At 59.1% G+C, this 14,867-nt stretch overlaps 1 protein-coding gene across 1 annotated transcript; it reads right to left on the bottom strand.

Moving 5' to 3' along the window:
• Window positions 1-350: 350 nt before the first annotated feature.
• Window positions 351-5,697, bottom strand: LOC120656534. The gene is made up of 3 exons (XM_039934653.1): window positions 5,647-5,697; window positions 842-927; window positions 351-756 (listed from the first exon to the last, which is right to left on the bottom strand). Exons 1-3 carry the CDS (start codon window positions 5,695-5,697, stop codon window positions 351-353), a joined length of 543 nt encoding a protein of 180 aa, XP_039790587.1.
• Between the last annotated feature and the right edge of the window lie 9,170 nt (window positions 5,698-14,867).

Raw genomic sequence — 14,867 nt, 5'->3', positions numbered from 1 at the left:
ATGGCATCGTGAATTACCGCTGGGTTTGGAGTCAAACTTGAGGGAACAGGTGTTCATCAATCCTTTCCCCGTATCCCATAGGGGGAGAAGGGCATCCATGCTATTGTTGAATCTTTCTGATTTAAAATGATGCCACTTATTAGCATGATACTCAGCACATACTCTGAGCCACTCCAATATCTGGTTTGAAGAAGGGGAATGCAGGAATAGGTGTGGCAAAGTATCATCTACTGCCCTCCGCACTCTTATTTACATCATAAAATCGTGAGCAAATTACAGCATTACTGGAAGGAAACACTAGGCCCAAACGCTTCATTGGGCCTAAACTACAAGGCCCAACACCCACATTCTCAAGCTTCGGGCTTGAGGATGCCATTGACCACGGACACGCCCACGACAACCCCGAGCGCCTCGGCGCCGGCGACCACCGCGGCCTGCACCAGACCGTCCCCGGCGAGCTCCGCGCCGGCCACCAGCTGCAGGCCCTCACCTGCAACCTCGACCGCCTCCTTCTCCGCCTCTACCACCGCATCCTTCACTGCCTCCCCTCCGACCGCCGCGGCCTCCACCGCAGCCTCCTCCACCTCCCGCACGGCCTCTGCCGCGGCCTCCTCCGCCCGCTCCAGCTTCTTGCGGATGCCGAAGAGCCCGATGCCCGCAGCGTCCGCCGGAGGAGCTGCCGCAGCCGGCGCCGCCGCGGACAGCAGGAGCAGGACGGCCGAGCGCCTGTCGAACCGCACGGCGGAGGCGACGGCGCTGCCGCGGCGGCCAGCGGGAGGGGCGGCGTGGAGGCGGATGCTGCAGGCGGTGGAGATGGCCATGGTGCTGCCAGGGATCCTACTGTCTGTCGCTCTGGCGTGGGGACTGAGTGGCGCGGAGGTGTCCGGCGCAGGATGTGGTGGTGGCTCCTGGCGCCGCCAACGAGATCTGGACAAGTCACACAACACATGTGGCTCTCCATTTGCGATGTTTTTTCTTTCCTGAGCAAAAATCTGTCCTCATATTGTTTGTGACTCAATGTGCCTCTGTCTATGTATGGTTGCCGTTGAGTTTCAATGAATTGAAACTTTGTGTCCGAATAGATCGCAAATCACTTCAAAGAATGAAATATTCTCTTGCCCAGGGATTTTTTATTTGTGGAGAGTAGACCAGGGAATAGATCGCAAATCACTTCATCCCCAGGGACCAGGGTGATGTATCTTGTCAGTATTGCGACGACCATCTGCTGACGCTTTCAGACTCGAGTCGTTGTTTGGTTCTGAGCAAAATTTGAGTGTGTGTCACATCAAAGAGAATCTTAATATTTACAAGTATTAAATAAAGATAAATTATAAAATTAATTGTAGAATACTGAGTCTAAATTACGAGACGAATCTAATGAAATATATTAATTCATAATTAGTGGATGGTTACTATAATATCACTATACCAAATCATGGATTAATTATGCTCATTAGATTTGTCTCACGAATTAGCACTCAGCTGTCAAAAAAATTTATAAACATAATTTATTTGATACTTCAAAATAGTAAAATTCTTTTTGATGTGACAGGGACTTAAAAAAAATCTTGGGAAACAAACAAAGTGTCGGTGTCCCGACCCGAGGGGTCCGGATCCCAACTAGTAAATGCTGCGTGTTTCCTCGTCCCAGATGTTGATGCAAGAGGCAACACAGTAACGCACGGGTTTATTCTAGTTCCGGCCGCGGGGCCGTACGTCCAGCAAGGGGGTGTGCGAGGGCACTGTATTATCTTGCACCGGAGGTGTCTGTAGTAGGGGGTACATGCAAGGCGAGAGAAGGAGAAAAGCTCCCAGGTCTCTGCTAGGGGAGAAGTCGATTGAGGCAAATGCCAATATTGGGTGCTGAGCGTTGTGCTCGTGTGAGGATGATCGCGACGTCCAAGGTGGCGATGGTAGCTAACATCCCCCTTAAAGGAAACCTGCCTCCTCTTTTTATAGTCACAAGAGGGACGGTGTACATGCGCAGGGGAACGTGGAAGTCGTCGTTTTCCCTCGAATCGCGGGGGTGCAGTGGTCGAATACTGTAAGAAGTACACTGTGGGGCATGGCGTCGGGCGTGGCAGTCGTCCTGGATATCGTCCTTGGTCTTGCGGAGATCGCGCCGGCGTCCTGCCAGCCCCAGCAGGTGGCGTGGTCGTCGCCGTAGGGTGTACAGTCCTCGAAGATGAGGCGTGGTGGCGTTCCGTGGGCCCTGCAGGTCAGGGTCTTGCATATATACGTGCACCAGCGGTAGCAGGGTGCGTGGCGGTCCCGGACCCCCCGGGACGTAGTGCTGGCGTGTGCACGAAGGAGGTCCGGGAACCACGTGGAGGTCCCGGTCCCCTAGAGGAGGGAGGTCCGGGCCTCCGGCTGCTAGTGTTGGGCGTCCCTCTTTGAGGGGCACGTGGCGACACCGGACCCCTTCCCGAGCAGGAGGCAGGCCCGGGGCCATACGTGTGGTGAGGTAGAGTTCGGACAGTCGGAGTTAGCAGAATAGTAATGGGAACTGTGTCGAGCGCGTCTCGTCCCGCGTCGCAGGTCCCACAGTGCTGCCACAGCGTTCGGGATGGCGGAGCAGTGACCAGAGTTGGCGGACGGGACTCCGATCACAGCCACTGTGGGGGATGACAGCCTGACGTTGCTTGTCCCGGGTGCTGTGGAGGAGTGGTTGGCATTTAATGCCTCCGTACGACGGGCGGGTGAGCGGCAGGACCGTTTGTCCTTTACGCCGAGGGGTGGCCTCGAGCGAGACGGAGATGAGTTGCCTGCTCGAGGGTAGGTTCACTTCCCTCGAGTGAGGCGGAGATGTTTTGCCCGCTCGAGGGTAGATTCGCTACCCTCGAGCGAGGCGGAAATGCGGGGCGCAGTCGAGGGTCTCGACGGAAGCCCTCGAGCGACGCCGAGATCGCCCCGCGGGTCCGAGAGGGGTGCGAATGGGCCGCATGCTGGGCATCTTTGAGTCATTTCCTTTCTTCCAGATTGGAAGGAGGTCGTGGGGCCAGTTGCCTAATTTGTGTTTTGCGTTTTTAGGGTGATCTTAGTACCCCAATTAGGGTGTTCCTAACCGTGGTACCCGACAGTAGCCCCCGAGGTTTTGGTCGAGTCATGGGATTCGGCCAAAGGGTATTTCGACGATTTTACCCCTTGATGTGATCGATCGGTGCTGTGCACCCGCCAGGCGCACCTGGGTGCCGGCCCAACGGATGTGACAGCTCGTCGGTCGGTGTAGTGCGCCTGTGGGGAAAGTACTTTGAGGCGCGTGCCCTTCTTGTTTTGTTCCGGGGACAAGACGCGTCAGCGTGCCGAGCGGGCCAGGGCCACGATGGCTCCTGCTGCTCTGCAGCCGGTGCGTTTGCCACGCTGTCCCGTGCTCAGGGTCTCGGCCCTGCTTCCCCGGGTCGCCTCGCGGTGCGCCGTTCGAGGGCAGTCGGCCAGCACCGATGCTGCGCCGCTCAGCGTCCAAGGGCTCAGCTTTGCTTTGTCGCGTCGCGTCTTGGCACGGTGACCGAGGGTATATTTCGCTCGTGGAGGTCCGCGCCGTCACAGGCGGTCCAAGCCTTCACCCTTCGACAGGCTTGAAGTTTGGTGCCCGACGCAGCTATAAATAGGGGTCGTGGGGTTCCCTTTCCTCTCCAACTTCCCTGCTCCTACTTCTAGCATCGCCTAAGTCTCGTAATGTTTTCCTTTGCCTTTCACGACCGGTCCCCAGATGGAGTGGCCTGGCTTTTTTAGGCTTCGGTGCTAGAAGAATGCTTGCGAGCGGCGGGGGAAAGCCGGAGAGGGTGTGCGCACCATCCCTCAGCCTCAGTGGGACTAGCAGAAGAGCATTGGGCCCGTGGGGTCCTGCTTCTGCAATGTCCCCTAGCATGAAGGGGGTGGAGACGCCTGACCATGGTGTTGGTGCCAAGTTTGGTGGCTGTTCTTCGCATCGTCCCTCCTGGCAACAAGGTTGTTCTCGAGGAGATGGTGCGGAGGGTGCTATCCGCCAGCTCGACCCCCCGCATGGTCTTCGGTGGAGGAGATGCTAGAAGAAAGTTTGCGAGGAGAGCATCCCGCTGGACCCATGCGGTCTGGGGGCTGTTCCTCACATCCCTAGCAGCCTGTCCGTCGTGCCAGCCAGGGGCTCGGTGCTTTTCTTCATCGCTCGCTCCTCCCCAAGACAGGGAAAATTGCCACGCAGGTGGCAACGCGTTTGTACTTTTTGACGGCTTTAAGCCGGCAGCCCTTTGTAATCTTTGTTTGTAAAGAGCAATGAAGTCTCCTTCTCCTTCGCGGAGAGGATGACCGAAAGTGTATGGGTGGGTGCCACCCCTGCAGGAGATTTCGGTCCTTGAATGCGTGAAGTTTCCTCCATGGGGGCGCGTCAGCGCACCCGTGGGTGTAGCCCCCGAGGCCTTGGAGGAGTGTTTGCAATCGTCCAAGGGCTATAAACGTCGCCCCGCTTGGTTGCTTCACTGGGGCGGCCGTCCAGCGTCTTTTTCAGCCGACATCGGCACTCTTTCAGTCACACTCGGCATTTTCAGTGCTGGCACAGTGACCCAGTATCTAGCTTAACCATCAGGCAGACGTGCGTCAATAGTAGGGGTTTTGGTTAGACACACGGAACTTCACAATCGACGGTCGTCGACCTATTCGAGGGTGCGGCCTGAGCCGCGGCGTGCGAGGAGCCCCCGAGCCCTGGCCTACGTAAAGACGTTCAGGGAACCCTCGACTTTGGTTACGGCCCTCGTCGCCCTTCCGCAGGTAGGAGGGGTGAAGCGTACCATGCTACCCATGCCCGGACTGCGAGCTGTGGCTGCTTCGGTGAGCTGTTATCGGGTAGTTCAAGTGGACGTCCGTGCCCCGTTCGATAAGGGTCGGCTCGTGGTCCATGGACACATCACATAAAGCACTCGCAAAGGTTCGCTAGGTGGGGCTCGGACCCATTCGATAGGGTCCGAGGGCTCGATGCTCTCCCTCAATGGGATCCCCCTGCTAGGCACCCTCGACTGGCCTTGAACACTGCGCAGGACATCTCGAACTCCGCGTTCGAGGGTAGCTTGTACGGGACGTCCATGCAGTCCCTGACTCTGGCGATCTGGGGCGCCTGTCGGACCCTCGACGGGCCAGGCTTCGAACCCCTGATCAGTAAGGCCTCGGAATAAGACTCCCTCGAGGGTGAAGAGCCCACGAAAGGAATATTCCGTCACGGTTCGCAAGCGGCACGGAGTCGCTAGTCATGTGCGCGGGTCGTCCGCTGGTCGTGGGCGATGTGGCCCAATTCGTGCGGTGTGGTGTGGGCTCGCCTTTTCAGGCGACTACCTCGGGTAGACGAAGCGGCGTGGGCGGCGGCTAACGGACGGAACATTGCAACAGCCGCGCCGCGCCCGTTGATTACCGCGCCGTAATTATTGCTGAGTGCACGCGTGGGAGACTCCACAGTCGTGGGACCCATTCGTCAGCGACGGCAAAATCTACCGCATTGAATGCGGCGGATTCGGGCCGTGGCGGCGTATCCGCGCGCTGTGGTGAAATAAAAGCGAGAGAGGACGGACTGTTTGGGCTCACCTGGCCATTTGCCTTCCTCCCTTGCCTTCTTCGCCTCCCCTGCATCCTGAGCCCACAGCCAAGAGCGAGAGGAAGAAGAAGGAGAGAGCGAGAGCGTACCTTAGGCGCCACAAAGCTTGCCTTCCCACGCCTCCCGTAGTTCAAAGCCATGTCGGATATCCGGGAGCCGGTGCTGTGGGGGAAGTCCACCGCCACGGAGGCGGTCCTGGAGCAGCTGGCGGCCGACCGGCTGCTACCGATGAATGTCAGCTCGCAGCGGCCGGCGTGGATTACCCCGCGGCCGGAGGAGACCGAGCCGAACCCCCCTGAAGGCTACACCATGAGCCTCGTGCGTCTGCACGAGCGGGGGTTCAGCGTCCCCGTCAGCAGGTTCATGCGGGCCTTGTGCGAGTACTATGAAGCGGAGCTGCACAACTTCGGCCCCAATTCCATCTCGCAGGCGGCGGTATTCGTCGCCGTCTGCGAGGGATACTTGGGAATCGAAGCCCATTGGGATCTGTGGATCCACCTCTTCCGCGGCGAGCTCTTCGTCGAAAATGTGAGGGGGCAGCCGAAGCGGTTCGCGCGCGCCGGAGGCTTGATGCTCCATCTGCGCCCGAGCCAGAAGAACTTGTATATCCTGAACAAGACGACCACCAACAACGCCGGGTGGACTCGTGGGTGGTTCTACCTGCGTAATTTCGGCAACAATCTCCCGGCCTTCACCAACAAGGTGCTTCAGGAGAGACCAGCCCAGTGGGACTGGGGGTGTCGCCCCCAGCGCGCCAAACCAGGCTCGAGGTCCTCACCGAGGTGCTGGTGCACCTGGCGAGGAAGGGGTTGACGGCGGTTGCCGTCATCGCAAACTTCCACCGGCAGAGGGTGATTCCTCTGACGGAGAGAAGCCTGCCGATCTTCGGCCTCACCCCCGGGGTTTCGGCCTCGGGGTCGAGGACGTCGATGGTACTGCTTCCTCGAGGCATCGCTACCCGGAGGGCAAGGAATGCGGTGGCGGAGTTCCCCAACGACACAAACGATCTCTGGGAGATCAAGATGCGTCCCGAGCCGGGGTTCCTTTCCTTGGTAAGTCTCGATTTTGATCCGTTGTCGATTCATGTTGTTCCTTTCTCCTTCCTGTTTCCTGACTCCGATTTGATTGCGTCTTGCAGGGGGTGAGCCGCAGGTGCCACCCCTCGAGGCCTCCGATCCCGGAGGAACGTGAGATCAACAGTCTTCACGCGGAGGTGGTGAAGAAGCGGAAGGAGGCGGCGGAGGCTGCCGCTGAGAGGAAGAGGAAGAGGAAGGCAAAGCACGACAAGACGTGCAAAATCGCTCGGGCGGAGGGGAAGCCACGGCCTGCCACGCCCGAGTCCACGGACGAGGAGGAGGACGCCTCGGATGCCGAGACCCACCTTCCGGGTGGTGGCGAGGCGGCAACAAGTGCAGATTCCCCGCCAGTCTATCAAGAGGCCGGCGACGAGGACGCGCCCGCGACACCGCATGAGGCGAGGCCCGCACCAGAGTCATTGGCAGACCCGCCCCTCACGGGGATGGAGCGAAGGTCGTCCACGCCGGTAGCGGGACGAGGGTCACCCATGCCGGCCATGGGTGGAGGATCGTCTGCGCCCGCGGCAGAGCGGGGGTCGCGCATGCCAGCGACGAGCGAGGGGGTTCCCGCGCCCACGGTGTCGACGGGCGGCGATGGGTCCGCGGCGAGCGCGGAGACATCCGCGCAGACGGCCTCGAGGCCTCAGCCTGCCCCGATGGTGGCACCCTCGGGTCAGGCGTCGAGGGGCGTCGGTGTGCCGTGGGCCCGAAAGAGCGGCTACGGGCAAACGCAGCATTAGTGCCCGGTCTGGGTAAGTGTTTTTGGTTTTGTTTCTTGTGTTCATTTGATCACTCCCCCAATCTTGCTAACCTTGGCCTCCCTTCCCCAATTTCCAGCTCCGAGGCCGTTGCCAAGGACGCAAGCCCGCTCGCACCGACGAAAGCCCTCAAGACCGGGGCGCGCGCCACGCCCCACTCGGCGCCGCAGGCCCCGCCCGTCATGGACATCGTGGCGGAGGCCGCGAAGCTGCGGGAGGCCATGGCTCGAGGGGCCCAGGCGGCCCAACAGGCTCGAGCGCCGGGGAACGGGGGTGATGCCGGCCAGAGTGGCATTGGGGCAGCCACTCCGGCTGACGCTGCGGGGGAGGTCGGCCGGGGCGGCGCAGATGACGCCGCCTGGCCGGACGTCGAGGCCGAGGTCGGTCGGAGCGGCGCGGATAGCGCCGCCCGGCTGGTCGCAGAGGAAGGATCTGGTGGGGGTGCGCAGGAGCGCCCCGCCAGCCAAGCGGAGGCGGAGACCCTCGTCCCCGGGCCCCCGGGGGCTGGGGTCGAGGGAGTCACGGAGGAGTCGGCATAGAGGGCGCCGATGGTGGAGGAAGCCCACATCTCAGTGCCCGCAGAGGGCCAGGATGAGGGTGTCGTGGCGGCGATGCCGGTGCCGACGGTGACGGCGCAGGTGGCGACGGGCAGCGTGATCCCGGTGGTGCAGCTACAGGACAACAGCGAGGAATACGGGGATTCGAGAGACATCGACCCCGCTGCTGCGGCGAGCGCTGCCGATAAGTTTGTTGAGTTCACGTCGGCCTGCGCGGAGGTGCTCGACGAGGAGACATCCGAGGGGCCCTAGCATGGGGCGATCATCCAGTCTGTGGTCCCCCCGGAGTTTCTCCGCGATGAGCGAGAGGAGGAGGCCGTCTGGCAGGCGCAGTTCGAGGCAGGTTCTCAGATTCAGAACCACCTCGAACGCGCCCTGGAGCTCCATCGGATGACAGATTACCAGATCAGCCAGGTAAGCGGTTCCTCCCCGAGAATCGTTCGTATTTTGGCCCTGATTTTATTTGTCTTACCCACGCCTTTCCTCTTGCAGCGGCTGAGGGACATCTCGCGCAAGAAAAGCGCCGAGATGACCCGGCTGTACTCCCAGGTACGCTGGCTTGGGCAGCACAATGCTGGCCTGGCGCTCCAGAGTGTCGATGCCAACACGAAGATGACGGACCTGGAGGCGCGTCGGCAGGCGTTGGAGGAGGAGTTGGCGCGGACCGCCGGTGAGCGCGATGTCCAAAGGGCTGCAGCAGAGCAGAAGGCTTAGGAAGCCGAGGCGCAAACCGGCGAGCTGCAGCGCACCAGGACGGCATTCGAGCTGAAGGAAGCCGAACTCCAGCGCAAGGAGGCCAAGCTCCAAGACAAGGAGGCTGAGCTCCAGCGTGAGAAGGCAACCATCGCCACGCTCACCGGGACCCTCGAGAAGAAGGGCAAAGCCCTCGAGGAAAGGGAGGAGGCCCTCCGAAATACGGAGGCCGCCCTCAAGGAGAAGGAGAACTCCTTGTCTTCCCTCGAGGAGGCCGCCCGAGTCCAGCGGGAAGAGGCGCAGAAGAGCATCGCAGGTGAGTGCTCGAAATTTCGATGTTGTTGGATTGTAGTTTTTCGTAACTCATCCTTGTTTCGTTGATCAGAGCTGAGGGAGCAAGTGGCAGACGAGACTGCGGCAAAGGAGGCGGTCAACACCGCGCTCATGGCGGCGCAGGCGGAGTACGCTGACCTGGAGCGAACCGCCGTGAGCGTCTGCCAGGAGCTCGAGGGGGAGGGCGCCGTCTCTAGTAGCTCGGTGATTAGCCGCCTGCGAGCGCTAGGTGGCCGGATCGCCGAGCATGCCAATAGCACCTTCCGTCTCGGTGTCCTGCGGGCCCTCGTTGTAGCCTCGACGCATTATATCATGAATCTCCAGAAGGTGTCGTCGGGGTACGTCGTTCCCATCGACGCTGATGCGGACGCCGCGTCAGCTATCATGGATGACGCCGACGCAGCCACGGAGGAGTTCGCCACTGCCTTAGCCGAGAAGCGAGAAGCTGACATCCCCCCGATAGCCGAGTTTGATGCTGTTGCAGATCCACAGAGGGGGGATGATAGCCTGTAAATACACTGGGCCTCGAAGCCCATGTAATGAATTAGTACTCATTGTAATCGCACTTTGTAATCATATCTATGAATTATGAAATTCGTTATCGTTGAAATTGACAGTGTGGCCCATCGAGGCCTTGTGTATTCGAGCCTTCGTTTTCTTTACTCTGCTTCCGTGTTCTCGTATGCGACTTAGATAAACTTCTGCGAGGAATTTCGCGTTCGTAAGCGACGTAGGCGTGGGGTGGTGAGGGGGGTGCCGTATCCCGGAGGCGTAGGCAGCCCCATGACTCGGCCGGCCCCGTACCGTAGTTGCTTACGCACCGCGTCTGTTTTTTCCAAGTGTACGAGAAGCTTAGAGACGAGACGGAAGTTTTTCGAAAAAACATTGGCGATTTTTGGGGACGTTCGGGGGTTCCCCCCGTAGTAGCCCCCGAGGGAGGCTTGGCTTTGCCGAGGGTAAAGCCAAGCGTACCTCAGTGTTCGTGCGCATCCGAGCCCTCGAGGGTCCGGAAGGTTCCCAAAAATAAACAAGTAAATCATACTTCTTTATTATTTCGGGAAATCGAAAATGCGAGTACAAACGATGTACAAAATAGCTTGGAACTCTAAGGATAGAAGCGACATAGCTGCTATATGTTCTAAGCGTTGGTGAAGACTTCGCCGTCTGCGTTCGCTAGCTTGTACGTGTCGGGTTTGAGCACCTCGGCGATGATGTATGGGCCTTTCCACAGTGGTGAGAGCTTGTGGCGGCCCCTGTTGTCTTGTCGAAGCCTCAGCACCAAGTCCCCTTTGTTGAGGTCTCGGCGCCGGACTCTCTGCGCTTGATATCTTCGCAAAGACTGCTGGTAGCGCGCAGAGTGCAGGAGTGCCACGTCTTGAGCCTCATCCACTTGATCCAGCGAGTCCTCGCGGGCTCGCTGGTTCTGCTATTCTTAGTATGCCTTGAGCCTTGGCGACCCGTACTCCAAGTCCGTGGGGAGTATGGCCTCGGTGCCATAGACGATGTAGAACGGGGTAAAGCCCGTGGCTTTGCTTGGGGTCGTCCTCAGGCCCCAAATAACCGAGGGTAACTCTGTGAGCCACCTCCGGCCAAACTTGTTCAACTTGTTGAAGATTCTTGGTTTCAGTCCTTGGAGGATCATGCCATTGGCACGCTCCACTTGCCCGTTCGTCTGTGGGTGCGCCACAGCCGACCAGTCCACACGTATGTGGAAACTGTCGCAGAACGCCAAGAACTTCTTGCATGTGAACTGGGTGCCGTTGTCGGTGATGATCGAGTTCGGGACCACGAACCTGAAGACGATGTCGGTAAAGAACAAAACGGCTTGCTCGGATTTAATCTTGCCGATGGGTCGAGTCTCGATCCACTTGGAGAATTTGTCGACTGCCACCAGCAAGTGAGTGAAGCCCCCCGGCGCCTTCTGTAGCGGACCGATGAGGTCCAGTCCCCACACAGCAAACGGCCATGTGATGGGGATGGTCTGCAGAGCATGGGCCGGGAGATGTGTTTTTCGAGCGTAGAACTGGCAACCCTTGCGGGTCCGCACGATGTCGGTGGCGTCGGCGACCGCGGTGGGCCAGTAAAAACCTTGTCGAAACGCGTTACCCACGAGGGTGCGCGGCGCGGCATGGTGCCCGCAGATGCCAGCGTGGATGTCACGGATCAGCTCCTTGCCCTTGGGGATGGGGATGCATCACTGCAAGACGCCCGAGGGACTGGGCTTGTATAGCTCGTTGTTGATTAGGACGAAGGACTTGGCCCACCTAGCGAGGCGTCGCGCCTGAGCGCGGTTTGAGGGTAGGACCCCTCGAATCACCCAGTCAAGGTACTGGACGTGCCAATCTTGCGAAGTGGGGGCCTCGTCGATCTCCATCGCTTCGGCCTCATCCGCGGAGGAGGTCTCGAAGTCAATGCTCATGGGCTCGGCCTCGCCCGCCGGGGGGTTCCCGCCGGAGGGCCCAGCGGATGAGGGGCCTGGCTCCGTCGGATCCTTGAATTCGATGGAGGGCTTAGTGATGTCGCGAGTGAAGATGTTCGGGGGGACGGTGGTCCACCCTGACGCGATCTTGGCTAGTTCGTCGGCATCCTTGTTGTACCTGCGCAGGATGTGATTGAGTTCTAGGCCATCGAATTTGTCCTCGAGGCGGCGCACTGCTTTGCAGTATGCCTCCATCTTCGGGTCGTGGCAGATAGACTCCTTCATCACTTGGTCGATGATGAGTTGAGAGTCACCGCGCACGTCGAGGCATTTGACGCCAAGCTCGATGGCGATGCAGAGGCCACTGAGGAGGGCCTCGTACTCCGCCATATTGTTAGACGCAGGGAAGTGCAAGCGTATTACGTATCGCATGTGATCTCCGAGGGGTGAGATGAAAAGGAGGCCGGCACCGGCGCCGGTTTTCATCACCGACCCGTCGAAGTACATGGTCCAGCATTCGGCTTGGATTTGCGGTGGGGGTAGCTGAGTGTCCGTCCACTCAGCCACAAAGTCAGCCAAGACTTGGGACTTGATGGCTTTGCGGGGGGCGTAGGTGAGAGTTTCTCCCATCAGCTCCACAGACCACTTGGCAATTCTACCTTCGGCTTCCCTGTTGCGGACTATCTCTCCCAACGGGAAAGACGAGACCACGGTGACGGGATGGGCCTCGAAGTAGTGACGCAGCTTGCGCCGGGCCAAAACCACCGCGTACAGCAGCTTCTCAATCTATGGATAGCGTGTCTTAGTTTCAGACAATACCTCGCTGATGTAGTACACCAGCCGTTGGATAGGTAGAGCATGACCCTCCTCTTGTCTTTCGACAACGACCACCGCGCTGACCACTTGGGTCATCGCGGCTACGTACAGATAGAGGGGGCTCGCCATCCACGGGTGGCGTGAGAATGGGGGCGTGAGTGAGCGATGCTTTCAGCCTGTCGAGGGCTTCTTGAGCTTCAGGGGTCCATGTGAAGCGCTCGGTTTTCCTCAAGAGTCGATACAGGGGTAAGCCTTTCTCGCCGAGACGCGAGATGAATCGGCTGAGGGACGCTAGGCATCCCATGACCCTCTGCACCCCCTTTAGGTCTCGGATCGGTCCCATCCGAGTGATGGCCGAGACTTTGTCAGGGTTTGGTTCAATGCCCCGCTGGGAGACAATGAAGCCCAAGAGCATGCCTCGAGGGACTCCGAATATGCACTTCTCGGGGTTGAGTTTTACCCCTTTAGCCCTTAGGCAATCGAATGCGATCCTGAGATCGGCAACCAGGTCGTCCGCCTTCCTGGATTTTACAACGATGTCATCAACATATGCCTCTACGTTCCGCCCAAGATGGTCCCCGAAAACGTGGAGCATACACCGCTGGTATGTAGCTCCGACGTTTCTGAGGCCAAAGGGCATCGTGACGTAGCAGTACATGCCGAAAGGTGTGATAAAAGAAGTTGCGAGCTGGTCGGACTCTTTCATCTTAATTTGGTGGTAACCGGAGTAAGCATCAAGAAAGAATAAAAGTTCACATCCCGCAGTTGAATCTACAATTTGATCAATGCGTGGCAAAGGAAAGGGAACTTTTGGACATGCTTTATTTAAACTAGTGTAGTCTACGCACATCCGCCAACTCCCATTCTTTTTCTTCACTAATACAGGATTAGCTAGCCACTCGGGATGGGATACTTCCTTGATGAATCCGGCCGCCAGAAGTTTCTGCAGCTCCTCGCCGATCGCCCGCCGCTTGAGCTCGTCAAAGCGTCGCAGGCGCTGCTTCACCGGCTTGGAGTTGGGTCGGATATCAAGGGAGTGCTCGGCGACCCCCCTCGGTATGCCAGGCATGTCCGAGGGGCTCCACGCGAAGATGTCTGCGTTGGCGCGGAGAAAGTCGACGAGCACCACTTCCTATTTGCTGTCGAGGGTGGCGCTGACCTGCAACGCCTTGTCGTCGGAGCGATTCGGGTCGAGGGGCACCCTCTTGATACCCTCGGCGGGTTCAAAGCTTCCCGCGTGTCGGTGCGTGGAGTCCAAGGCCTCGCTTGCCATTTTGTCGAGGGTGGCTGCGAGGGCCTCGTCCTCCACTTGAGCCTCCGCGTGCTCAACGCACTCGACGTTGCACTCGTAGGCGTGGTCAAACGAAGAGCCGACGGTGATGACACCCTTCGGACCCGGCTTCTTCAACTTGAGGTGAGTGTAGTTGGGGATGGCCATGAACTTGGCGTAGCAGGGACGACCAAGGATGGCGTGATAGGATCCCCGAAACCCCACCACCTCGAAGATGAGTACTTCCTTGCGGAAGTTTGCTGCCGTGCCGAAGCAGACATGTAGATCGATCTGGCTGAGGTGTTGGACTCGCTTCCCCAGTGCAACGCCATAAAATAGCGACTTGCTGGGGCGAAGCTTGTTCAATCCAATCCACATGAGCTCCAAGGTGTAGGCGTACATGATGTTGAGGCTGCTGCCTCCGTCCATGAGCACCTTGGAGAAGCGGGTGTTGCCGATGATGGGGTCGACAACAAGCGGGTATCGTCTCGGATGCGGGACGTAGTCGGGGTGGTCCTCGCGGCCAAAGGAAATGGTGTCCTTTGACCAGTCGAGGTAGGACGGCGTGGCCTTGGTGACGGAGAAGACTTCCCGGTGCTCACGCTTACGCTGCCGAGAGGTCATGTTCGTCGTTGATCCTTCAAAGATGAAGAAGGCGTTCTCCACCGGGGGGAACTCGTCATCTCCACCTTTGTCGCCAGCATCCTTCTTCTTGTCCTCGTCGCGGTGCGCGACGCGGTTGTAGTACTTCTTGAGCATTTCGCACTGCTCAAGGGTGTGGTTGACCGAGCCCTTATGGTAAGGGCACGGTTTCTTCAGCATGTCGTCGAATAGGCCGCCTCCACCTCAAGGGGGGCCTCGAGGTCCTTTGAGGTCTGGGGCGGCGGCGAAGGCCTCGTCGGAGTCTTCTGCCCGCCCCGGTCCGCGCTGGATTGGTGGGGCCTGCTTCTTCCCTTTTCTCCCCCGCTTTTGTTTCTTGGCGGGGGCGTTGATCTTGGCGTTGCTGCCCTCCACGGGCGCATATTCCTTGCGCTTGTTCGGCTTGTTGTCGAAAATGGCACCAACCGCCTCCTCACCGGTGGCGTAGTTGGTGGCAGCATCGAACAACTCATTGGTGTTGGCGGGACGGCTTTGCGCAAGCTCGTGCACCAGGTTCCTGCACGTCGTGCCCTCGAGGAAGGTGTTGATGACCTCGACGTGGGTGACACTGGGGAGCTCGGTGCATTGCTTGGAGAAGCGCCGCACGTAGTCGCGCAGGGACGCATTGGGCTTCTGGCGACACCCTTTGAGGTACCAGGAGTTCCCAGGGCGCACGTATGTGCCCTGGAAGTTGCCCACGAAGATCTGGACCAAGTCGGCCCAGTTGTGGTTCTGGTCCGCGGGCAAGT

The sequence above is a fragment of the Panicum virgatum genome, chromosome 1K (genome assembly GCF_016808335.1).
Source record: "Panicum virgatum strain AP13 chromosome 1K, P.virgatum_v5, whole genome shotgun sequence".
Taxonomy (NCBI): domain Eukaryota; kingdom Viridiplantae; phylum Streptophyta; class Magnoliopsida; order Poales; family Poaceae; genus Panicum; species Panicum virgatum.
Note: the sequence above shows the minus strand (reverse complement) of the source record. Positions and strands in the feature narration are given on the sequence as shown.

Coding starts and splice junctions, on each gene's coding strand:
- LOC120656534 (XM_039934653.1), bottom strand. CDS start 5,697: ATGGCTTTGAACTACGGGAGGCGTGGGAAGGCAAGCTTTGTGGCGCCT. Junction 928..5,646: donor CAAGCTTTGTGGCGCCTAAG/GTACGCTCTCGC, acceptor TGACTTGTCCAG/ATCTCGTTGGCGGCGCCAGG. Junction 757..841: donor CCACGCCAGAGCGACAGACA/GTAGGATCCCTG, acceptor CCGCCGCGGCAG/CGCCGTCGCCTCCGCCGTGC.